The sequence below is a fragment of the Sapajus apella genome, unplaced genomic scaffold, assembly GCF_009761245.1.
Source record: "Sapajus apella isolate SASKATOON/1434 unplaced genomic scaffold, GSC_monkey_1.0 scaffold56, whole genome shotgun sequence".
NCBI lineage: Eukaryota > Metazoa > Chordata > Mammalia > Primates > Cebidae > Sapajus > Sapajus apella.
Genome location: NW_022436996.1, coordinates 10,557,125 through 10,584,239, shown reverse-complemented (window position 1 = coordinate 10,584,239; position 27,115 = coordinate 10,557,125). Strand labels below are relative to the sequence as shown.

General features: G+C 36.3%; 1 protein-coding gene across 1 annotated transcript in view; it reads left to right on the top strand.

The window, feature by feature from the left end:
- The window catches only part of CNTNAP2 (contactin associated protein 2), a 2,272,324-nt gene that overhangs the window by 1,499,329 nt on the left and 745,880 nt on the right, over positions 1-27,115 (top strand). The window contains exon 13 of the mRNA XM_032245220.1: positions 1,202-1,402. Within this exon, the coding sequence (XP_032101111.1) occupies positions 1,202-1,402 (201 nt within the window). The remainder of the gene's footprint in view (positions 1-1,201; positions 1,403-27,115) is intronic.

Below are 27,115 nucleotides of genomic sequence, written 5' to 3'. Positions count from 1 at the left end.
AATTATCCAGTCTCGGGTATTTCTTCATAGCAGCATGAGAACGGACTAATACAATAAATTGGTATGGGGTAGTGGGGTGCTGCTGTAAAGATACCCAAAAATGTGGAAGAACTTTGGAACTGGATAAAAGGCAGAGATCTTACCTAGCATCTTCCACATTTAAACCTTTTTTAAACAACTTTAATATACTTAAGGATTTAACCATATTTAATATGCCTTAATCCATTGCAGAATATTCTTGTTGATGTTAAAGTTGGCCCTTTTTTGGACCTGGGTGTTTTTGAACTGCCCTCAGTCTCTAATTGCTTCTTTTGTTCTACTGGGATATGTTCCTGGCTCATCTTTCATCTTGCACATTTCCAACCATGGAAGCCATCATTTCTCCAGGGATCCTAGTTTTATCTTAGAGGAAATAGTATCTAATGATGACAGTCTGCCGTATGAGGTTAGTCTTTGTTTAAGAGCGTTTTCAGGGCACAGAGGCAAGACGTGCCACATTTAAAATTAGATAACATTATCTTAGGTTCTTAGTAATGCTTCTGAGGAAAATTTAAAAGTATATAGGGCTTTTATTTAACCTTATCTATTTTATATCTGCTTCTTTTCTTGCACTGAAATTTTCAGGGTCAAAATCACCAAGATAATTACTCACTCGCTTTATCCCACATGTACAGAACATTTCAACAGCAGAGAATGCAATGTCTAATTTTGCCTAAAAGGTCAGGGTGAAAAGAACGTTTGTTGACAAGATGAGGATACATAATCTGATTAGAGAAAACACCATGTAGGAAGACCCAGAGGCTTGAGAGGGAGCATAGTTCATCTAGGAAAGAGAAAATCCTGTTCCACCAGAGGAATGATGGATGACAAAGTCAGGAAAAAGTTGGAACATAATGAGCCTGATCTGCAATGCTGCAGGTGCTAGAGCACCAACCAGATACAAAAGCTATTTTTGTTTTGTTTTGCTTTCAGGAGCTATCTTGTGTTTGTTTTCAATAAGAATATTACTTTCCTATTTTGTCTTCATAAGAACTTAGGGATGAGAAAAGAGCAGGGGTTGCTTTAAGGATAGCTCTCCTTAACTCTGTTCTATACCAGCTCAGTGAAAAGACCAGTTAAGTGGAGCTCAATTATTTTCTGACATTTGGAGAAGTATTTGCATACTAATGATCCAGGGTCCTGTTTGTTTTTCTCCCCACAGAGGACAAAGTGTGGACCATAGTGTCTCATGACTTGCAGATGCAGACGACTGTGGTCGGCTACAACCCAGAAAAATACTCAGTGACACAGCTCGTTTACAGTGCCTCCATGGACCAGATAAGTGCCATCACTGACAGCGCCGAGTACTGCGAGCAGTATGTCTCCTATTTCTGCAAGATGTCAAGGTTGTTGAACACCCCAGGTAGGCTGAGAATGGAATGTTACTTTTAATTACTATCGCAGCTGGTGCTTGGAATTACCTAAACAATCCAACAGGTGTGGTTCATTATCTTATGGTCCAGTCTTCACTGGTAAGGAAATTGTAAATAACTAAAATAGAATCATTTGGCTTGTTTTCTGAGGAATGAAACTAAGGAAGAATGATTTTGAAGAAAAAGTAGTCCATTGTTTTAAACTTGTAGATTTTAAATTTTTATATGCGTATATGTTTCTAGTGCTAAATTATCAGTAGTGGCTGTGGGACAAAGTTTATCAGAGCTCCGTGTGAACATTCAAGCAACTCCCTTCGAGAGCTTCAGGTGTCTTTATGGTAAAGATGAAAGCATTCTAAAAGTTGTCTACAGCCAAATAGATTGTAGAATAGCAATAGAATTTAGAGCTCCTTCTTTCCAGTAGTCACTTCATGGTATCTGTTTGACTCTAAGAACTCGAGCCAGATTTATTTTTCATGATGGCCAACTTCTGGCAATGTGCTAGTGTGTGTGAGTGTACACATGCAAACACACATACATGTGTATGAAAGACTGTGTCAGGTACGTAGAGAATAGAGAGGTTCCAAATGATAGACTGGAAATAACTTTACTGCAACAAGTCTCATATGCTCTGGGAAACTTGGCAGTAAATTGGAGATGTTGTCAGAAAACTGCATCTCTGTGTCTGTAGCAAAACACAGTGGAAATAAACATGTGCTTCTAGTCAAAGAAACATGAGTTCATAATTTCCAACCTTACGACTTCCCAAGTATGTGACTTTGGGGGAGTTAATTGACCTCTTTTTAACATTTTATCTTAATTGACAAATAAAATTGTCTATGTCTATCGTGTACAACATGTTTTGAAACATATATATATATATATATATAGTGTGGAATGGCTAAATCTAACATATCTTGCCACATATGTTCATTACTTTTTGTAAAGCCCTTAAAATCCACACTTGGCAATTTTCAAGATATAATAAATACATTGCTGTTAACTGTAGTCACCACATTGTACAATGGATCTTTGGATCTTTTGAAGCCTCAGTTTCCAGTGTCTTTTTCTGTCAAACAGAAATCATAATGCCTACTTCAGGGTGTTGGTGAGAATTAGATGAGGTAATATACTAAGCACTTACAAGGCTTGATACACTTAAGGACATGATAAAGTAGTAAGTGGTGTATTGATGTTTTTTAATTCATGTTAAGCAACTTTGTGCTATGTCAGAGACCAATGGGCTATTGGATGCCCCAAAACAGCAATGAATTGAAAGCAGTGTTGTAGTAGTTTACAGAGAAGAGTTATAAGCAAATAGTAATACAGCTCCAATGACGGGAGGAACACTAGGGTTCTTAATCTCGCGCCGAATTAGATAAAACAACACAGACACATGGAGGAGTGGTTTTAAGGAGAGGAGAATTTAATAGGCAATAAAGAAGGAAGGAAGATGAAAACAGCTCCCCCATACAAAGACAGAGGGGGGGATGCCAATGAGAGAAAACCGTGTGTGTGTTGGAAAAGTGGCTGCTTATATGAGGAGGATGGAGGAGGTAGTACCTGATTTGCACAGAGCTCAGGGGATTGGTGTGACCAGGCATGTTATTCACCACATAGCCTGCCAAAAAACTGGCCTTCCCACCCTGGCCTTTCATATGCAAATGAAGGGTGCCATGATGCTCTACACATGTGGAGCTGTGTGGGGGTGGCCATGTTGCCAGGCACAAGTGACAGCAAGGGCAAGAGGAGGGAAGAAATTGCCCTGTTTCGGTGGACACAGTTTCTAATGGCTTGTATTTGCATATCAAAGCTTGCCGGCCTGGCTCTAAGACCCTGCACTTTTCCTGCTAGACAAGAAACGTTTCTGGAGCTGCTTTAAAGGAAACAAAAACTTTCCTCAAAGTTTTTGATAGAGAGGACACCTTTTTCTCTCTATCTACCTAAAATAATTTCTTAATAACTCCTACAACAATAGTATGCAACATTGTGAAAATCTGAGTGCTTTCTATGTGCAAAGCCTTGTGCTAGAATTTTAGAAAGAGTATCCTCTAAGAAACAAGGTTGGAAAGGAAGGGTGGGAGTAGGCTGGGAAGGAAAGTAAATGCTGTGCTGTGGAGTTGGGACTTTATCCTGAGGGCCAGTACTTCTCAGGCTTTAATGGCCATTACAATAACTGGTGAGTCAATAAAACCTGATTTGCTGGGCCCCATTCCCTAAGTTTCTGATTCAGTAGGTCTTGGGTGGTACTTGAGAATTTGTATTTATAATGAGTGCTATGAACTGAATGAATTATGTTCTCCCAAAATTCCTGTTAAAGCCCTAATCCCCAAAGTGACTGTATTTGGAGATTCAGCTTCTAGGAAGTAATTAAGATTAAATGAGGTCATAATGGTGGGGTCCTAATCCAATAGGATTGGTGGCCTCAGGAGAAAAAACAGAAAGAAGTCTTTCACTCAGTCATGTGAGGACATAGCAAAAAGGCAGCCACCAGTAAACCAGGCAGACAGCCCCGATCAGAAACAGAATCAGCCAGCACCTTGATCTGGGACTTCCCAGCCTCCAGAACTGTGAGAAAGTAAATTTGTCACTGAAGCCACCCAATCTATGGTATTTTGTTATGGAAGCCTGAGGAGACGAATACAGTGGGGTCCCCAGTGATGCTAATATTGCCGGTGTAGAGACCATGCTGAGAACCAGCACAACTCTTTATTTCTGTTCACTTTCACTTCTCATAGCTGTGTGTGTATGTGTGTTTTAACTGGATTCTGTTTCCAGCATTAGGAAAAGTCAAATAAAGACTATATGTAGAAGACCAAGGACAGTAAGAGCCATTAATGAATCTCATCAGCTTGTCTTCACTGTTTCATGACCAGATGCTCCTTACTGAAGCTCTTTTCACAGATTCCTGTTAATTAGTCTTCAGTCCTGGGGTGGGGGTGGAGGCGGGGGCAAATTCCTAGTCAGCAGAAGAACCTTGGTACTCTCAGCTTTATGTTCTTTGTTTTCTTTCTTTTATTAAACTCCAAAGTCAGCTTTCACTTTTTGAATTTTGCTCTGGTAATTAAAAACACAATATGGCTTCCAAATATGTTCAACTTACAGCTGAGGTATCAGGAGAACTAGACTGGAGGAGGGGAAATAGTTTACCTTTAGTGCTCCTGATCTTTCAGTTCAGCTTCTTCCCCCCTCATCGACATTCCTTGTCTCTTCCCCTCAGCCACCATGAAGCCTCGCACGCTTACCACTCTCCTTTACAAAACAAGATGTGCAAGACATCAGGAAAAATGGGATAAACTTGTTATTAAGCACTATGTTAGTTGCATTTTCTAATAATGAGACAAACATATTTTTCTTTAACCTCCAGATACCCCTTTCAGGAGAAAAATTGCTATATTGAAACCAAGAGTAAATTTTTAATCTGAACAGTAAATATACTATTTTCTTTGTATTTCTAGACATCCACATACTGGGTTTCCAGTCATTTGTAGATTATCATTGCACCTAATAAATTGTTCTTTAAAGATTAGTTTCTCATAAGCTTCTTGCCTATTTGGATATCCTATATATATATATATCACATCTTTGATTCACATAGGATTTGTACTTAACAAATGTTTGCTGATTCAAATGAAATGAATAATATATAGCTTTAAATGTTGCCTCATCCAACCTTGGGGCAGTTGTTTTAAGCAGCAGTGTGTGTCAAAATGTGTACGTTGCTTGCCAAAATGTGGATTGAATGGCCTTACTCCCAGGCTTTGATAGAGCTTGGTTGGGGCCCCAGAATATTTGCTTTTACCAAACATCCTTGGGTAATTCTGTGAACCACACATTGGGAAACACTGTCTTTAATTTATGGCATGAAGGTTTCTCATGTTGGAATTTAAGATGTTAGTCCATCATGTGGGAGAAGATTAAAGGGAATATTAGGGCTTGTCTGACCCATTGAAATAAAATGGCATACATAATTACCTCCTTCAGCTAAAATAAATTGGCATAATAACATTTTTAAATCCTTTTGATATACCAGTCTAAATATTGTAAAGTGAATTTCAGCTTACCTTTCTGAGTCATTATTTACATTCCCAATTTTCATCTTCCAGACCTACTAATACAGAATAGCTGATATAAGGAAAAAGAGAGGTTGAAACACCAAGTTCCCTATATTATTATGTTTTGTATATGCCAAAACAAGGAAGAACACAATTTAATAAAAATCTTTAATTTGTTTTTTTTAAGGAGCTAATGTTTACTGTAATGGGATTTTTTGTTTTCCTTCATAGTAACATTCAATTTTAAATATTCATTTACTCATTCTTAACTAAGACTGAATTATATTAGAACTTCTGTAGTAGTACTTGTGACATCTGTTCGAATACAAAGTATGTTCACTATAGTCATTTCAAGTAAAATGAATATCAAATGAGTTTGTAATAGCTATGCAATTACAAAGTTATTTTTTATTTTAAGAGCTTTACCCTCAAGAGTTCATTTGGGACTCTATAATTTCTAATGATACTTATGATCAATAGTTGATATGCACATGGACCTCATTTTGATTTTGATAAATGTTTGTTTGTACCATACCATTAGCTAGCAAATGTAAAATTACCCATTATTAGTTTCTTACAACTTTTACAAGGATAATAATACATGGCTAGTAATGTGATCGCTTTTATTACTACAAAACTTAAAAATGGAAACAATTTAAAAATAATGATTTTGCCAGTATTTATGGTCATGTCTATTCTTACAATGTAACTATTAATAAGTTGTCCTCAGCTTTACAAAAGACATAGAAATGATACAAATAAAAGTTATTTTATTTTATATAGAAAATTCCTCTTGGAATGAGGCATACCAATTTGGGAATCACCAGATTAGTTCTGCCAAAACAGAGAAAATCATTAATGATCATCCAAAAGGATGTCTACGTGATTTATATTTATATCCCCAGATTTGTAAATGTAATAGCACCTGAACTTATGAAAGGCTAAATTAGCAAACAATGAAACGTACTTGAATTTGGCCACGCATGGTGGTTCAGGCCTGTAATCCCAGCATTTTGGGAGGCCAAGCCAGATGAATCACTTGAGGTGAGGAATTCAAAACCAGCCTGGCCAACATGGTGAAAACCTGTCTCTACTAAAAATATGAAAAATTAGCCGGCAAGGTGGCACATACCTGTAATCCCAGCAATTTGGGAAGCTGATGCTGGAAAACCGTTTGAACTCAGGAGGCAGAGGTTGCAGTGAGCTGATATTTTGTCACTGCATTCCAACCTGGGAGATAGAACAAGACTCTGTCACACACACACACACACACACACACACACACACACACACAATTGAATTAGATAAATCAGGCACTGAGAGAGTTCCATTAGATCCTACTTGAGCAGTCTTGGTCAACAATATTAATATTTTAGATAACCAAAATGTTTCTCTGTGTTTGGACAAGATCTATTATGCTGCCTTTAAAATGTTTATTTATATATCTTAGATATATTGTTGTCATATATTTATTTTGCAAATCAGATTATGTATACTTTCTAATTAAGAATTTTTTTTGCTGAAGTATCCCTACATATATATAGATTTAGTTAATTGTAGAGGTATAAAGTTATCTTTCCTCTTTTTCTGACTATATTTAGTGCTGTTTTGTTTCCATTGTCCTGCTTCTTTTAATTTCTCGGTGTTGTCTAGTTCTCACAAATAACACTTTTTACTGATTCTTTTGTTGAAAGAAGCAATATAAATTATACATTGTTTTGGGTAGTTTACTATTAGATTTTTGTATCTATTGAAATTGAATTATGCTCACAATTGTTGCCTATAAAGTAAGCTAAGTAAAATTCAGTATACTTGATGGTACTAAACTATGATTTAGTGACTTTGAAAAGGCAAGAAAATGACTCTGGCATTGTAACATATAATCTATTTTTAGCAAAAAATTCTAAACTTTGGTGCAGTTATTAAGCAAATGAATTTTCAACTTTGGCTATGCATTATAAGAAACTACGGTATTTAACTCTTAAGACAACATGGATAAGTCACTCAATTCCAATAAAAGGTTTTTGATAAATTTATTGTGACTAATCAGTATATTAATGAAAATATTATTTATATACTTTATTATTGTACCCAATCATTGTATTAAGATTGGAGGATACAATTAAATGAGACAAGCAAGGAAGATAGTAATAACTAAAGGGTAAAATTAGAAAATTATGTCTAGTAAGGTTACATGCCCAGACAACTAGAATCTGCATGATGGGCACTGTAATAGAAGGGGACAGAGGGATCGCAGGGAGAAGAGTAAGCAACTGTTTCAACAATATGGATAGGAGTTGCTGAGAACCTCACTGGAATAATGAGTAGGAGAGTAAATCACCAAATCGTTTTTAGTTTTGTCTATGTATCAAGAAATGTGACATATAAGCTGATTTGGGAAGGATTCATATGAGTTAACTAAGAAATAAAAACAGAGAGGTATTTTAGGTAAGAGTTGTCAGGATATGTGTCAATGATTCAGAGATGGAGATCAAGAGACACTAATTTGAAGGAAATGGGAGGGGTCAGAATGGCTGGAGTAGAGAACTTAAAGCTGGGAGACATAGAAAAAGGAAACTGAAAATTAATTTAGAGTTTCTGCATAGAAGATTTTATTTGAATGTAAAAGGGAGACATAGAAAAAGGAAACTGAAAATTAATTTAGAGTTTCTGCATAGAGGATTTTATTTGAATGTAAAAGGAATGATTTCAGGTAGGGACGTTCTGGCTGTTCCACAGAGACTGGAGTGGAGGAAGCAGAGGTGGTGTGAAGAGTCCATTGGCACCACGTCACCAGAGTGCACATGGGACTGCATGTCTGGGAGGCCCGCTGGGGTGTGAGAGAAAGCTTTTGTTTGTTTGTTTTTGTTTTTGAGTTTAGATAGTGGAATCAACAGGTCTTGTGATTACTTACAGATACAGGAGGGAAAAAATTCAAGGGTGACTCAAGTTTCTGACTTGAAAAACTGGCCAACAGTTCTAAGGCTTATCTTGTTTATTAAGAAAAAAAATTGGAGAATTGGTGGTCACTTAGCTTTAACATGCAAAGTGATGGCACTAGGAATATAGATTTTTATGTACTCTGTGATAGCTGATGGCATAGAATAAAATCATTTTAATTGACATCAAAATAATTAATGAATTGTGAATTGGAGGTTTTTTTCACTGAAATTTTCTTAAACATACTCTACAACTGAAATAAAATGAAAGAACTAAGAGTGTCATCAGAATCCTAATGTTTTCCATTCTTGTATTTATATTGAGAGATCAGAAAACATATAGTCAAGACTGACCAACCTCAATTATGTAATGAAATTGTTTTGTTTTGTTTTGTTTTGTTTTGTTTTGCTGCATGCAAAACCTTCTGTATTGCTTCAGCTTCATGAGCTGCCTTGATTTCATGGCACCTGCATGATGACTGAAGCAAGGGAAGACAAGGCTGCAGACTTAAGTGCAGACAATTAAATACTCTTGCAAGGAAGGAACACGTGCGTGTGCACATTTAATGGACCAAAGCAAGTCACATGTTGTGCTGGGCCTAACTTTAGAGGAGGATGAAATACAATCTTCCCATGTACTCAGGACCAAAGATCAAGTGGACTTCGTGCATAGTTGTAATGCATTCTTTAGATGACTCGGAGAGGTAACGGGAGGAGAAAGAAAAGAACACAGAAAAAAGAAAAATATTAATGTTGTTATTTTATTTGTGGATGGAATGTTATTTTGGCTTTTTTTTAACAAGAGTCAGGGATAAGGAGGCCAGTTTCACAGTACAAAAGAGGACACCCTTCTTTTCCGGATTAACTGGCAAACAAAAAATAAAAATACTGGTACTATAATTATTTGCTTCCTTATAAAACCTTCTACAATTCTTACCCACAGTGATCACCATTTTTTCTGAATTCCTGTTTCTCTTAGGGCCTAATCTGTTTCACTTAGCAGTTGATTATGGACTATTTATTCCTGGCTTTTCTTGCTCTTCATTATTTTCTGGTGTCTTGATGTTCTCTTTCTTAAAACAATACAAGGTCTTTGAAGACAGGGGTCATATCTTACTATCTTCCATCATGCCCAGGTTCTAGGCATCTACCTAGGTAATGAATAAATTAGAAAAAACACTAATTTTCAAAGGGGGTTGAAGAGAATACAGCCATCTAAAGGAGCTGAAGTTATCAAACAGTAGAAAGAAAGAATTAGGTTAGGAAAGCCTTATAATGGGGAAGCTAAGGGAGATGGGTATTTAACAATAAACAAGTAAGTAAAAAATAAGCAAAAACAAGAAAATTGAGGTGTGGTCAATGGTGAGACATCCTAGAGAGGAAGCCATCCCTGTCATTATCTGTTGGGAGGCTGCTAGAGTTTCATGTCAATGAGTTGGGAAAGGAAAGAGCAGGGGAAGGTTTTCAAAAGGTCGATGGTGAAAGGAGGGCTAAATGTAGAAAAGCTGCTCAATCAGATGACAAAGCAAGAGTAAAGCTTTAGAAATGTTTGATATTTTTAGGGATGATGGAGTTGTAAGTAAATTTATAAACTGAGAAGGAGGCATTGGAGAGATTCAGATTAAAGATGTAAGACAGAAAAGGAATAATAGGTCTCAGGAGAGAAAGAAGAGTATAGAATTTGCTTTGGTAAAGAACAACAACACTTGTTTCAAGAAAGGAGCTAAAGAGGAGGGCAGAAGTTCTCATTAAATGTCTTGAACAATACTATTCTAGACACTTATCTCATTTAACTCTCAAAGTTATGCCAAGTCAATTTTATTATCTCTGTTTTGCAAAATGGGACTCAGAGGAATAAACTTACTGAAGGCCACTGTGTTAGTCCATTTTCATGCTACTGATAAAGATGTACCTGAGACTCAGCAACTTATAAAAGAAAGAGATTTAATGGACTCACAGTTCCACATGACTGGGGAGGCCTCACAATTATGATAGAAGGTGAAAGGCATGTCTCACATGGCGGCAGACAAGAGAAGAGAGTTGTTCAAGGAAACTCCCCTTTATAAAACCATCAGATCTTGTGAAACTTATTCACTATCATGAGAATAGCCTGGGAAAGACCTGCTGCCATGATTCAATTACCTCCCACCAGGTTCCTCTCACAACATGTGGGAATTGTGGGAGCTACAATTCAAGATGAGATTTGGGTGCAAACACAGCCAAACCATATCAGCCATTGTAGCTGGAAGTAGAAAAACTGGGATTCAAATGTTAATCTATCCTGTTAAAAACCTTTCTGACACACTGAAGAAAGTGTGAACATGTAGAAGTCAGTGCTTGGACACCAAAATGAGTGTAGAACTAATCCCAGCAGGAATTATGGCCATCGCCATCTCTCCAACCATTATGAAAGAATGTTTTCCCTCTTGTCATTTTTTTCTTTTTTTGTGCATGATTAGAAATGCTGTTTACCAAGTGGCCTTTGGTCAGTTCCAGTATTCCTGATGAATAAGTTAAAACTAAGGTAAAATTTATTAAGGGTAGCCTGAGTTGTACTAAAAGGATACTACCAGTGTCTTTGAGACTTCAGCTTTGAGGTGAGACTTTGATTGTGTGAGTTCCTATGTTTGTAGCCTAGCCTTTAAAATAGCAAATACAAGGATGAAATGAAAACTTTATGAGGTTATCCAGTCACTCTGTAGACCTTGGAAATCTGTCTTCTTGCGTCTTTCTGGTTGAGGTAAACTGTAACCTTTTGATTCTGAAAAGCCATGTTCAAATAAACACTTACTCTAGCTTAGAATAACTATAAAGAAAAGTGAAAATGCAAAGCCTTCATGAGATTTATGGTTTTTGTGTTTATTTCTCCTTGCAGTTATCTGGCCGTATGTTTTCTTAAGTTTTCAGACAGGACAGCACACTGCTGTTAATCTTTTTTAAACAAAGATTATATATTAAAATGAGAGCAACTTAGAAATTATACCAAAGCAGAATTTTCTTTGAAGATTATCACATCTTAATGAACAGATTTGTACTAATTTATGAGAAGTATGAGTTTATAGAGTTGCTTTTAAACTAGTTAAACTTCAATATATTAAAAGACCATAAAGCCAAGGTTTTAAAATTTGCATTTTAGTTTATTATATTACAAGAGATTGTAAAAATGAAGAAATGGCTATTATCCAATTCTAAAAATTAAAAAACTACGTTTGGACTGTTTTTCAAAATTCCATACTACTTACTCTGCCATTCTGAATGTATAATCATAAAAAGTCTTCTAAAAAGATTGGATAGATAAAACAACATATACTGTAAACTTTGTAAATGATTAAGCAATATAACAAAATTTAAGGAGAACATTTTTTTGAAGTACTGAGAATTTTATTATTTATCTTTATGAATATTACTCTGTAGCTTTACTTCCATCTGTACATATTTTCACAGTCAGAAACAAAATTGGAATGAAGTTAATCTGATAGCCTTTTCTACTGACATTAAATCATATTTTTTGGTTCATATATTTTCCTTAACATTATCCAGCTTAATCACATCATAAAATGAAGATAAACCTAATTCACACCTAATAAACCTAATCATAAATTATGTTTGAAAATACCTCTCCTAAACAAGATACTGAAAAAGGCATCAGAGTTTTACTATATACTTCTCTTGGAAATACCTAAAGTATTATGAAGATATTGCTCAGTTATTAATTCTGCAAATATTTATTGAATATAAAATATTTAGCTAGGTCATATGAGAATGGAATGAGGGTAGAAATAATACAGTTGACCCTTCAACAACTTGGGTTTAAACTGTGAGGGTCTGTTTACATGTGGATTTCTTCCATCTCTACCGCCTCTGAGACAGCAAGACAACCCCTCCTCTTCCTCCCCCTCCTCAGCCTACTCAACTTGAAGATAGGAGGATGAAGACTTTTATAAAGACCCACTTACGCTTCATGATTAGTAAATGTATGTTCTCTTCCTTTTAATTTTCTCAATAACATTTTCTTTTCTCTAGCTTACTTTATTGTAAGGATATAGTATATAATACATATAACAAACAAAATGTATGTTAATTGACTATGTTATCTGTAAGGTTTCCAATCAACAGTGGGCTATTGGTAGTTAAGTTTTTGGGTAATCAAAAGTTATAGGTCAATTTTTACTGCACAGGCGTTCGGTGTCCCAGCCGCTGAGTTGTTTAAGGGTCAATTGTACTTTTAAATAGCATTTCCCATAAAATATAGATTGAAACTTTTTTTATAATGACAATAAAATCATTTTGTATAAGACTATTACTATTACTGAAAAAATCTTACTAGTGTGTCCATCATGGATAAAAGACTGAATAAATTTAGAATTCATAATGACTTCCAAACACGTTGGTATGTGTATTTTGCATTAGTACTTCCTCCTCCCCTCTTTGAAGAGGGTTATATCTGTAGGAAAGATCAGGAGTTATTTGGGAAGGCTTATGAATGGGAGGAAATAGGGGCTCAGAGTACTGTTAGCCAGGGTATCAGTTCGGGTTCAACCAGAGAAACAGAACAAGTGAAAAATATATTTAGAGACTTATTGCAAGGAATTGGCTTATGCAACAGTGAGGCCTGGCAAAGCACATCTGAAGCTGGGGCAGACTGTGAAGAAGGAAAGGCTAGAGCTGTCAGGCACAAACGGAAGCTGATATCCACAGGTGGTATTTCTTCTTCAAGGAAGTCTCAGCTCTACTCTTCGGGCCTTTCAAGTGATTGAATCAGGCACATGCAGATGATCTAAGATACGCTCTTTTAGTTAAACTTTAATTACATTTGCAAAATGCCTGTGCAGCAACACCTGGAAGAATGTTTGTTTGAATAACTGGACCTCGTAGCTAAGTTGACAGATGAAACCAACCATCACAGTCAACAACGATGACTTTTAAAATGAACCACTGATAAATTCATTTCTAGAATAGCGAAGGTTTATTCTCTCATTTGTATCACATATGCCTCTCTAGGTCAGCATAGGCAGTGAGATCGCCCTGTTAGGGGTATGGAGGGACCTTCCATTCTCCCATCTTTTCATTTCTAATGAAAGCACAGTTTGGTTGAGTGTCAAATTGAAAAATAAAGTTAGAACAATGGCAATTTGAAAGAATCAAGGAGGTCAACTCAGGGAGGTAAGTCAAAAGACAAAAACTCCTTTTCTCTGTGTTGTTTCAAAAAACTTGGAGATGGCTTCATTCCACATTGTAAAGAATATGGCATGTGTCCACCTGTGGTGTGGCATTAACTCCTCATTTTCTCAGAGCTCTATCCCAAGGAAAGCATCGCCATTGAGCCAAATACAGACATCCCTACAACCTTCAGAAAGCTGCAGTGTAGCCCTATCTCGCCATCCACATTCCTCAGCAATGTTTTTCTAACTCTCACAATTGAATCACCTTCCACTACCATGCAACATAAAGGTAATGTTAAAGACGCTCAGAGAAATACAATTGAAGAAACTCATTCTTATAGAAGTGCCTATGAATAAAATCATCCATAAATTTTATTTCAGAGACTATATCTTTCCCAAGCTATTATTTTCCCAGGCTGTTCTGAAATACTAGTCACACTGATGGAAGTTGTATTCTGTTATCTATTGTGTATGCTTATAATTTACCAACACCAGTCACTGGGTAAATAGGTTTTTTAGGACAATGGATAATGTTGCAGAGTGTTAGCTGAAGAGGAATGCCACAGCCATTACTACCGTCACCTCATATCTTAAAATCTCTATAAAAACATGCTCAGTATATTTTTTCTCTCTTTTCGTATTGGACCTGAAATTCAGGCTTAAAAATGTATTGTCATCTATATATCTAGATAACTAATGCTTACTAATTATCTCCAAATTAGATTGTGATATAAATGAAGGGAGGAGAAATAGCATTAGTATTTATTAAATGCTCACCTGGACATTCTATATATATTGGCCCATTCCACCCCCAAACTGTGAGTTATGTATCAGAATTTCCATTTTATATCTGAAGAAACCTAACTTTAGAAGGGTTAATTAACTCACCCAAGGAAAAGCAGTAAATACCATGCTGAGAGTCCAAACCAAGATTAAAATCCAGGTTTATGTGCCTCTAGACTCTATATATTTTCTACCAAGAAGTTAGAAAGGAAGGAAGGGAGGAAGAAGGGGGAAACAAAGGAAGTCTTCATGTTTCATTCTTACCTTATTAATTTGCTTTTGATAGATCTCTCTGAGATCCTGCTAAAACAAGAAAGATCAAACAAAAAAGGAAGGAAGGGAAAGGAAGGGAGAAAGAGAATGAGGCAACCTAGTAAGCTAATCAACTGGGAAATTTTTGATTTCTCCTATTGAAACATTAATACATGCTTCCAGCATAATTAAAAATAGAGACCCAAACAGTTTTGTTAAGCAGTAGGCAAAAAGAGACATTTATAAGAGCTGCACAAACTTCTTTCTGAAAAATCCCACCTTTTTATGTTTTCTCAATATCCACTATTGGCCTTGACAAGTATATTAAAAAATATGGTTTATATGACAATTTGTTTGAAATGGTATTGAAAAACATTTGATGTGAAAGAAATGAAAAAAACATGCCTCTCTCTACAGAGCATTTGACTTTCATGTTTTTAATATCAAGGTATTTCAAACAGAACATGTGAATTGTATATTGATGAAATGGAAAAATGCTGCAAAAGGTTATCCCCTTCTTTTCAGACATAAGATATGAAAACAAAATGTTGATGTTTTCTTTCTTTCTTCTCTTTTTTTTTTGATCTTTTCAGAAGAAACTCTCAAGTCTAAGCCTAACACAAGTGACATGTCCAATATTTAATTCTTACCTTATTAATTTGCTTTTGATAGATTTCTCTGAGACCCTGTTAAAATGAGAAAGATCAGAGATCTCCAGCTTGGCAGAACGGGTAGGCAACGCCTGGGGGATGAACAGCAGGATGCTGATACAGACATGAAATTCAAATATTAGAGACATAGAGACTTACTCCATTAGGGTAGGGACTTACTTCCTGTAAAAAAATAAAATTAAATAAAAAGAATGAAATCACTCTCAGTTCGGTTTTGTATATAGGAGGGAGAGTGGACTACAGGAAGAGGCACCAGGGAGGAACCAGGCTGGGGGCCAGGGAGAAAGGCACTGGGTATGTAAGCAGAGGGGAAGGAGGTCCTGAGCAGGAAGGCAAAGCCTGGGAGACAGCAACAGTAACTAGAACAAACAGCCCATTCTGCAGGTCTGTTCAGCCAGCCTGTTGACTATATTTAGTATTTTGTAACTTCTATAAACTCCTGTTACTTAGTTGGCCCAAATGTTAAAATCAATTAATCTTTCTTGAGAAGGTGGACATTTAAGCCTATGTAGAAACCAAACATATTTTATTTTGTTTTTATTTCAAGACCTCAAAATGGTAAGGTAATCAAGGCAACAAAATTAAGAGGATCTACATTATGAGATGTTTGAGTCTACCCAGAGAAGCTTAATAGGTAATCGAGGACAAACAGAGGTTTCTGCTCTATTAATCGCAGTTATAAATTTACATAAAGAGAACTGGGAGAATGATTTATAAGGTTCTAATGTAAATAGAAATCTTAATGAAATGGTATCAACCAAAGCAGAGAAAACGTATGTACTTCCTAAATGATAATTATTCTACATAGGTCTCATAGATTTTCACAAATGACTTGAATTTTGGAATAACTAGACAAATAATATCCAAACTAGTAAAAGACGGTCAAAAAGTAGATTAATATAGTAAAAAATCATAATATACTTTTTTGGCTTTGGAATGTTCTCAAATAATTATTTAATATAGGCATTAGCAAAATCTAAAAATATATTCTACACCTGATAATGAAATGATAAGATAATCAATGACAATGATTTGTCTCCACCTTCCATCCCAGAGCAATTTCTTATTCTCTTTCCTTCCAGTCTGGGAACAAACCACTTTCTTTGTTTAGCCATAAGAAGCAACTGCTCATCCACTAAAGTTTTATCATGAGATTGCAGCAATTCAATTAAATCTTCAGGCTCCATTTCTAATTCTTTTTTTTATTTTTATTATATTTGCAGTAACTTGCTCCACTGAAGTCTTGAACCCCTCAAAGTCACCTGTGATATTTGGAATCGACTTCTTTAAAACTCCTTTTATTGCTGATATGTTGATTTCCTCCCATGAATGTTTTTAATGACCTTTAGAATGGCAAATCCTTTCCAGGAGGTTTTCAATGTAGTTAACTCAGATCCATCAAAAAAATTTTTTGAGACAGAGTCTCACTCTGTCACCCAGGCTGGAGTGCAGTGATGCAATCTCGGCTCACTGCAACCTCCGTCTCCTGAGTTCAAGAGATTCTCGTGCCTCAGCCTCCTGAGTTGCTGGGACTACAGGCATGTTCCATCATGCCTGGCTAATTTTTGTATTTTTAGAAGAGATGGGGTTTCGCCACGTTGGCCAGGCTGGTCTTGAACTCCTGACCTCAGGTGGTCCGCCCACGCTGGTATCCCAAAATGCTGGGATTATAGGCGTGGGCCACTGTGCCCAGACCGTTTCTTAAATAATAAAATTTCAAAGTCAAAATTACTCTTTGGCCATGGAGAGCAGAATTCATGTTTTATTAGCAGGCATGAAAACAAAACTAATCTTGTTCACCCATTAGAGCTCTTGCATGACCATGTGCATTGCCAGTGAGCAGTAATACTTTGAAAGGAATATATTTTTTTCTGGGAAGTAAGTCTCAATAATGGGCTTAAAAATATTCCGTAAACTTGTAAAAGCTGTAAACAGATGTGTTGTCTTCCAAGCTTTGTTGTTCCATTTCTAGAGCACAGGTAGTGTAAAGTTAACGGAACTCATAAGGATCCTAGGATTTTTAGAAAAGTAAGTGAGCACTGGCTTCAGCATCAGGTAACCAGCTGCATTAGCCCCTAATAAGGGGCTGTCCTTTGAAGGTTTGAAGCCAGGCATTCACTTTTCTCTTCTAGCTGTAAAAGTCCTAAATGACATCCTCTTCCAGTAGATAAATGTTTCATCTAGATTGAAAATCTGTTGTTTAGTATAGCCGCCTTCATCAATTACCTCAGCTAGACCTTCTAGGTAACTTGCTGCAGCTTCTACATCAGCGTTGGCTGTTTCGCCTTGCACTGTCATGTTATGAAGAAGGCTTCTTTCCTAAATCTCATGAACCAACCACTGCTAGCTTCCAATTTTTCTTCTGCAGCTTGCTCACCCTCTGAACCTTCATAGAATTGAAGAGACTTAGGGCCTCGTTCTGGATTAGGATGTGGCTTAAGGGAATGTTGTGGCTGTTTCTATGCAGACCACTAAAGCTTTCTCCATATCAGCAATAAAGCTGTTTCACTTTTCTATCATTCATGTGTTCACTGAAGTAGCACTTTCAATTTCCTTTAAAAACCTTTTCTTTGCAGTCACAACTTTGCTAGCTGTTTGGTGCAAGGGAGTTAGCTTTCAGCCTATCTTGGCTTTTGACATATCTTCCTCAGTAAGCTTAATGATTTCTCGCTTTTGATTTAAAGTGACAAATGTGTGACTTTCTTTCACTTGAACACTTAGAGGCCATCATATAGTTATTAGTTGGCCTAATCTCAATATTGTTTTGTCTCAAGGAATATGAAGGCCTGAGGTGAAGGCAAAAGGCAAAGGATCAGCTGGTCAGTAGAGCAGTCAGAACTCACATAATTATCAATTAAATTTGTCATCGGCTATGGGCACAGTTTATGGTACTCCAAGAGAATTACAATAGTTATGTCAAAGATCACTGATCACAGATCCCCATAACAGATGTAATAATAATGAAAAATTTTAAATATTGAAAGAATTACCAGAGTATGACAGATAGACACAAAGTGAGAGCATGCTCCTGGGGAAAAAAAAATACATTACCAATAGACTTGCTCAAAGCAGGGTTGCCACAAGCCTTCAATTTATACTAAAGCATGTGATTGGTAAAGCACAATAAAACGAGTATGCCTGTATATATCTGAAGTCACCCATTGGAGGATGTATCGGTGCATATGTCTCTGTGTGGGAACATAACATGATGTGTCTGTGTGTGTGGTTTAAATATATAAATACACACACACATACACACACACACACACACACACTCATGGTTTCAACAAGAAACTACTCAAGCACAATTCTTCTACTCAAAATGTCGCTGAAGTGAGACATTTAGTTCTGGTGAACTTCTATACTATGTGAGGGAGACTTTTTGAAAATAACAATACACAGAGCTTATTATTGAAATGCAAACAAATCAGATTACTGATATGCAATAGGTCTTTGCTATTAAGCTTGAAAACAACATTTGTGGGGAGAATAATCAGGCTTCAAGTAACTAAAAGTTGACTGTGAATCACTGAATTGTTACCTACAAGTGAATCTAAGATTAAAAGTGACAGAGGCAGAAAAAAATAAAAATGATGTATAATATCATACAGCTGAAACCAGAGTAACTTACCAAGAGCAAATACAAATTTAATGGGAGGGGTTGGGTTGGGTGAAATATGGGAGATAAAGATCTAAGGAAACATAGACTAAATGTAAATTTTAAAAAATGATTTGAGGTGAGAATGTTGTGGAAATATATAACCACTATTTTTAAGAACTTTTTTCTGTCAATTCAACATTGCCGTTATCCTGTCCATCAATTCAACATTGCTGTTATCCTGTTTATAGTTTCCCCTTAATATAGAAATAATGCAATTCAGGTAAGAGATATAAAATATGTGCAGGCATGATTGAGAGGAATAGAAAAAAGAATGAATAATTTGAGAAGGAAATATATTATTAGGGTTGTATATGAAGGATAAAGGTCTGTACAAAAAAGTCCTTACAAATAATTTTGAACTGCCTTAAAAATGTTATTTTTAATGAGAAAGTAGATTAATGAAGACATTGGACTTCACTTGTATTAGAAAGGATTTAGTAGAGATTTTATCTGAAGCAACTTCTTAGCATAGTGTAGGTGAAATATTTGCCTGTGTACAGGGTTTAGAAGTTTCACTGAAAGGAAAAGAAACCTGACTTGCCACCTCAAATTCTGGTAGCTGAAATTATACGAAGTCTCCAGCGCTGTGTCTTAAGATAGCTGACGTGACCTTAATGAATTTTCTACAAACCCAAGTCAGATTCTTTTGGCAGAACTTGACTTATCCATAGACTCTAGTTCAATCACAAACTTAATCAAAGTCTGTGAGATTGAAATCTATAATCAAAATATCATTAAATTAACCTAAAACAAGAAGGCTAACTGCTGAAGGGAGAGGAGGGTCCAGCTGGCACACTGTGTAAGTAAGGTGTGTGGAGAGCCAAATTGTAAAGTAGGATACCAGTGTGTAAATTTGTAATGAAAAAGTGTAATGCCGAGGTGACTGGACACTTCTGTTATCTGCCCGGCCAAATCTTCCCCTGCAGGGCTGCAGGGCTACCATATGGGAAGCCAAATTAAAATCAGATGCTTGCTTCTTGGGCTTGGAATTGGAACACGAGGAGTAAATGATAGGATTGCAGGTTCAGGGTAACAGGCCATCTTGGACTGTGGAGACCTTTCTCCTGGGCTGCTGTTGGCTTTGCATAAATTTGATCTTGTTTACTGTCCTTTCCCCTCCAGCTTGCCACTGACCCTTTCTTTTTTCTGTGTCTCTGTTAATGTATTCAATCAGGCTACAGTGGAGTCTTGCTGGCCTGGGAGACATTTTGCTCTCTTTGTGGTAATTTTGTTCCCGTCTTTCCATTGAGTGTTGATATTTCAGTTTAACTCACAGAGCACAGTCTCATTTTCAAAACTCTTCAGGGAGGCCCCCCAACCCTGCCCTGACAATGTAGGACAACAGAGATGATTTCTTAAAGGTTTTCCAATCCTACCTCTCTGTGGCAAAATGTTTTAACACTATATTATTGCACACAGGTAACTGAATTTCCTTTCCAAAGAGTAGAAAAGACAAAGGAAAGGAAAATCTGGGTAGATGCAGAAGATGTGGCATCTCTATAACTAAATCCTCAATCTTTTCTCGGTTCTAAGAAGGGGGAAAATGATGATGGTTGAGATGTTCGCATTCATTGTCGGGAAAGTTGAATTGTTGCTCCCCGTGGAGATCAAATATAATATGCAGATGTAGCACTTTATTTCTTGGTAGCTTTTAAAGATATTTTGATCATTTTCTTCATATTAGAGCTTCCAGTTTGAAATCGACTCTGAAGATGTAGAAACACTTGCTCAGCAAAAACGTCTTACGACATATTAAACCATTTCCTCCCTGGAAACTGTTGTGATAATAAATACTACCGAGAGAAAGTCACCGGGGTGAATAAACCTTATTATCTATCTGCCCATTAGTGTTTAAAATACTAAAAGCAAGCCGTGTCTGTTGTATGGAATTCTACTGGAAAGCTATCATGTAGTAATACAAAGGAAGATAAGAAAGAAGAAATAAAAATGGGACTTACTAGCAAGTAATACAATTAATTTAGAGCCACATATATTACATTTGTTTAATATTGACAGTAGATTTACCCCTGGGAAGGAGAAGAAGAAAACAGAATGGATTTTATTTTAAAGAACTCTTGAAACTTAACAGGCTGTTTCCTAATGAGGTGATGTAACATAAAACATCACTTGATGCTATATTTGCATAATGCCTTTTTCCCCTAAGAGATTGTTTTGAAAGAATAACAAAGAAACTGAAATGAGGTAGAAAACAAAATAACAAAGCATAAATATTTCCTCAGTGTTTGCAAATATTCATAATTTCCTGTCCTCTGATTCATTAGTTCTTTCGAGAGCCCACCTGGATGTCCTCAGAATGTAAACATAGTTAAATTAATTATTACATTGGGATTTAGACTTCTTTATAACTATGCCACTCATATAAAAATATTCATATCTATTTAAGAGCTGTGCAAAGCAGTGGTGATGTGAATTATGACATTTTGCTCAACACAAGACAAACTCCTAAAAACAGCTTTAATGTACACACAAACTGTTTTGATAAATAAAGCTAACCCTTAACAAGATTATTCAGAGAAGACTGTCTTTTTCTTTTTCTTTTTCTTTTCTTTTTTTTTTTTTTTTTTGAGAAGTTGTCTCACTATGTCACCAGGCTGGAGTGCAGTGGCACAATCTCGGCTCACTAAAACCTCCACCTCCTGGGTTCAAATGATTTTTCTGGCTTAGCCTCTCGAGTAGCTGGGATTATAGGCACGTGCCACCACACCCAGCTAATTTTTATATTTGTAGTAGAGATGGGGTTTCACCATGTTGGCCAGGATGGTCTCGATCTCTCAACCTCGTGATCTGCCCAACTCAGCCTCCTAACGTGCTGGGATTACGACGACTGTCTTTTTCTGTGTGTTCTTTTGCACGCTTTTCCTTTTAATGTAGAAACTTCTCTTCCTGCTGCTTCCTACAACGTTTTCTTTCTACAGTTTTCTGACCAACTCCACTTATGCATAGAGAGAAAGTTTGTGGCACTCTGATTTTTAGATTACTCTTAGCCCAAGGTCCACATATTTTTCTTTTCTTGCCTCCACTTCCCAATTTTACAGGAGACTCAGTGCTCACTTGTCTTCCTTTAAAATCCTCCCTGTGATAGGCAAGAAAGACTCTGCCACCAGATACTTTAGATTTGTTTTCTAACCAAATTTTAGTATAAAAACGTTTCAGTCTACTGACCTCACCTTGTACATATGACTTTGCATTTAATACCCTTCGTATTCCATTTTGAAATTGGCCATTCATTCATTCATTCTCTGAACCGATGCATACTGATCATGCGCTCTCTTTAAGGCACTAAGCTAATATATGTGGGAGGTTAAAAAATTAATAAGACCTGGTCCCTTAAGGCCAGTTAAAGACAAGGCCTATTAGAGATTTAATCTCCTATTAAAGATGTTTTAACCAGCTTTTGCTTAAAGAGAAGTAAGATGGTAGGAGACTGGTTAGCCTCTGAAATCACATTGTATCTAACAATGGCCCTAAAAATATCGTTTGTTGAGGCCTTTGTTAAGAGAGATGGGGGGCAAATGAAATCATAGCATACTCTTCCTCTGTCAGAATTCTCATGCCCCTACCTGCACACCCACTGACCCAACTGACACACACATGAAGGTGTAATTACTTATACTTGGACTTCTGTTTCCCAGGGGTTGCTGTCCTCCCTATGGTGATTGAAAATCTATTTCTCCATGATGTACCTATGTACCTATCTTTGCTGGAAACTTTACCCATAATATTCACTTCCCTCCTCTTCCAACCAGGTTATAGGTATAATCCTCCAGTTAACTCAGCCCCTAACTTCAGTGTTTTATTTTGTCTCAAAAATCCAAATGTTTCTATTGAATATTTGGCGTAATTTTTAGAGAAAGCTTTGTCATTGATTTTCTGTAATTTCTTTTCTAAAATTCTTACCTTTTAATTTTAAGCTAAATATTTTTATTTCTGAAAAATCAAATTTTGGCTAATGAAATGTTTAGCCCAACCCGTGAAGCTCAGCTTCCTCTTTGAGCCACAGTCTGTGGTATCTAAAGAAGCCTCACTGATGGGGGAGTACATGGGTAGTACAATTTAGTGGTGGTATTTCAGCAGTACCTGTAGTGTGCCCTGACGAGGCTTTGAAGAAAATTCATCTGTTCTGATTTCCAAATTCAGCTGTTTTCTCTGCTAATTGCTTCTTGATGTAAGCACCGCCTATTTTGCAGCCTGCACCATGATATCGTCCTACGTAGTAGAAACTTTGACGTAGGTTACAGTCATCAGAGCTATTTGCCTTTCCTTTGTTACTAATAAAATTACCGAGGACCTCTCCTTAAGTAGCCTTATCATCCTAAGCTTTCAGGAGATACATCTTGGTTCTGGTTTTCTTAAAGGTTTGTAAGAAAGAGCAATCAATCCTTTCTTAGAACACTTAATACCACTTTTTAACTTATCTCCTATAATACCAATATGGTACACACTTTAATTAAGAATACAAACCCTCCAGATCTGACATAATGTAAATGCAACATTATATGCTTTGCTCAGTAAGTACCCTCCCCACCTCAAGGATCCTTTACCCTTTTACAAACCACGTTCCAGATTCTGCATCCCTATCACAGCCTGAAGGGTCATGTCCCAATGTATTCAGGAATCATTTAGACTACTGATGGGATGGCACAGTCCCTACCTCTGCTACCGAATCAAGGAGCTGATTAGCAGTGCATTGCAGCTCTTGGTAAGAGTTAGAGTAGGAAATAAAATTAAGGTGTAGGGGTTAGGCAGGAAATTCAGATAAAACTACTTGGAAAATGTAGCTAAGCAAGATATAATTATCTGACTTATAGTTAGACTAGAACATCAGGCCTCCCATCCCTAAAGCCTTCTTTTTTGCAAAGAGGCAAGTGATACCATCAAGTAGCAGATGGTATTCTTGTATGGGTGCAAGTGAGTAATGAACACTTCTTACCTTAAGAGTAGCCTGCTCAGAAGTGGTTATAGGGATTATTCCTATTGGTGCTAACTTGCTAGCTTAATTGTTCATTATTTTTTTATCTTCCATTCCTTTGGGCTATTGCACTTATTAAATTAAAAAGGGGGGATTCTGGAAAATTTCAGTAACATCTCTATAGACTAGCTATTGGCCTCTGCCATTTGATCATCTAAAACTGTCTAGCAAATTAATACAACCAAGGAAAGACAGCAGACTACATTGATTTGACTATAATGCCAATATTTTTATTATATTTCTTAAAAGTTCTATGATATATTTTAGTTTGCAGGAAAGAGAAAGTTACGCAGGTCTAGAGTGTGATTTTTATGTCTCACTGAATATTTCTGTTTTAAAGTTCCTTGCATGTGGGTCTGTATGTAGCCCTGTCCCTGCAAAGTTGTTAGAAAAAGATAAATGAATTTGCATTGGTTCAAAGAATTGACTGTGAAGAGTGTGATATAATCTAAAAATCAGAACACCAAAACTTGTTTCTTTCCTCTTTGATTAAGTGAAATTGGTCAAAGAACAGAGTTTATGACTTCTCTTTACATAAGAGATGACGTTAACTATGATGAAAGACCTAGTTCGTGATTTTCCTCAGATCCCATGTGGACATCTTACTTGCTAAAAGCAACATGGCCAAACAATGTCTGCCTGTAGGAAATTGTTTTCAGTTATGTTTCCTCATGAAGTAATATCCTAGAATTACTAGGTTGCATACTGTTTATAATTATTTCTACAAATACAGTTTTTTTGTGTAAATGAATTTTATTGTATATATTTAAGGTATACAACATGATGTTTTGATATACACATACATAGTGAAATGATTATTCTAGTCAAGCAAATTAACATATCCACCATCTAATATTTAGCTTTTAAAGCTTTAGTTTCTAAATGTGGAATTGTTCATTTATTTACTCATTTATCCATCCTATAACTCATTAATTATTTGTACCAACATTTGCTGCATATGTACTTTGTGTAAGTCACTTTATTAAGTTCTCAGGAAAATGAAAACAAAGTTCAGTTTTCTGTATAATAAAATGTGTTTAATCACTATGACATTAACAGAGTACTAAATTAATATACATTTTTCATTTTGTTAAGAAGATAGAAAAGCACAGTAGTGAAACAATTTAAAACATCCGTTTTTATACAATTATATATATGCAAATATATATAATTCATACATGAATGTTTATGTATATTTGCACGTATATATAGATAGATAGATATATATTTATATATATTCTCTCTGTAATTTTAGATTTAGTAAACATGGTTTGCCATAATTAGTTCTTTATTGTTAACAAGTAAAGTGTCTTAGAGCTTAAAAATGACTTGCAAGATATCCATTGGTAAATTGATCAAGTAGGACAATTATTCTTTTTTGGAATATAAGAAAAACTATAGTAAGTTACCTTAATCTTTAGATTGGGGTTTTCTAATTTTTTTTTTTTTTACATAAAGAATGTTGCTGGATGAGAACAAGGATCTTACCTCTCTAGTTCACTACTATACTATCAGCATTTAGAACTGCACCTAACAGAAAGTAATAAGCATTACCGTAATAAACTTAACCAAAGATAGGACAGAGCAAAAAACTCTTTCAACGACCTGAGAAGACGCATCTCTATGGGGAAATGATACAGGTTCATGCACCATTTTGCATAGCTTTCAGGTAAGTGATAGCTGCAGGGTTAAGAACCTCAGCCTTAGATGAAGCAAACATAAAGGCCTGGTTCATACAGAAGAACATCACCCCAAAGCAGTGGTTACAACTGCTGTCACCCTACCGGGCCACCCCTGGAATGTCCGTATGATACTTGGAGGTAGTGCTGCCTACGACAAAACTGAGGTGAAATAACTTATTTTTTAAACTCAAATTGTAACTGATTCTCCAAGGCTTTTCCAAATACTCAGAGTAAATACAGTGAGGACAGGGCTCCTCGTAGAAGGGCTGGAGTAAAAAATCATGCCTCATGTTTAACACTGTCTTCTGTAGGCATCATTTTCGGCCTTTACATAATACTACAGGAGAGAAAACTTTTCTACTAAATTCTTATTTTGTTACTTCTTAGGATTAAAATCATTTAAATCATTGAAAATGTTAAAATGATTTCCAAAGCCCCTTTGACATTGCAATTTTGTGTAATTATGTGGGTGCATGTGTACACATACACATCCACCCATGCCTTGACCTGGTTATCTGTATTGAGGTGATGGTCTACTAAGGTCTCAACTGTGTCGTTTCAGAATGAATATGTTAAAGCCCTAAACCTCAGTACCTCAAAATGTGATTGTATTTGGCTATGAGGCACTTATATTAAGGTATTTAAGGTAAAATGAGGCCGATAGGGTCTGATAGGACCCCTGTTCTTATCAGAAGAGGAAGAGACAACAAGAGCCCACAAGGGATGCGTGTGCACAGAGAAAAGATCGCATGAGCACACAGTGATAGGGCAGACATCTGCAAGCCAAGGAGAGAGGCCTCAGAAGAAACCAAACCTACTGACCTTGATTTTACACCTCTAGCCTCCAGAATTTTAAGGAAATAAATTTCTGTTGTTTAAGCCACCAATCTTTGGTTATGGCAACCCTAGCAAACTCATGCACTATCTTTCATCCTACGGCATCAGTTTACTGTTTTTAACACGCAAGATGACCAACCATTACCAAACTTCAAATCAAGTGATTTTAGTGTCCAGTAACTGAAGATGAAACCTAGAAGAGCGGCCACATTGATGGTATTAAGGTAGATAATATCATATTATTGTTAAATTTCTTTTTCATACACAAAGGAAAAAAGAAAATTTATGTTTATATAATATCAACTATTTGCTAGGCAACTTTATATTATCTTTTGTATTATTTCTTTTACTGTTCAAAAAATAATATGAGGTGTTGTTGGCCACATTATGTGACTGAACAAATGAGGGCATGGTAGCTTTTGCCATATGTTAGCAGTGCCCTCAGATGCTAACGGGCAAAGCCAGTGTTCAAATCCATAATCAGATTCTAAAATGCCCATTCTCTTTTGAACACCACACCCTAATTTCTGAGACACTGTTTTCTTTTCTTATTTTATTTTATTTTTTTGAGACAGTGTCACTCTGTCACCTGGCGTGATCTCTGCTCACTGTAACCTCCACTTCCCAGGTTCAAGCAATTCACCTGCCTCAGCCTCCCAAGTAACTGGGAT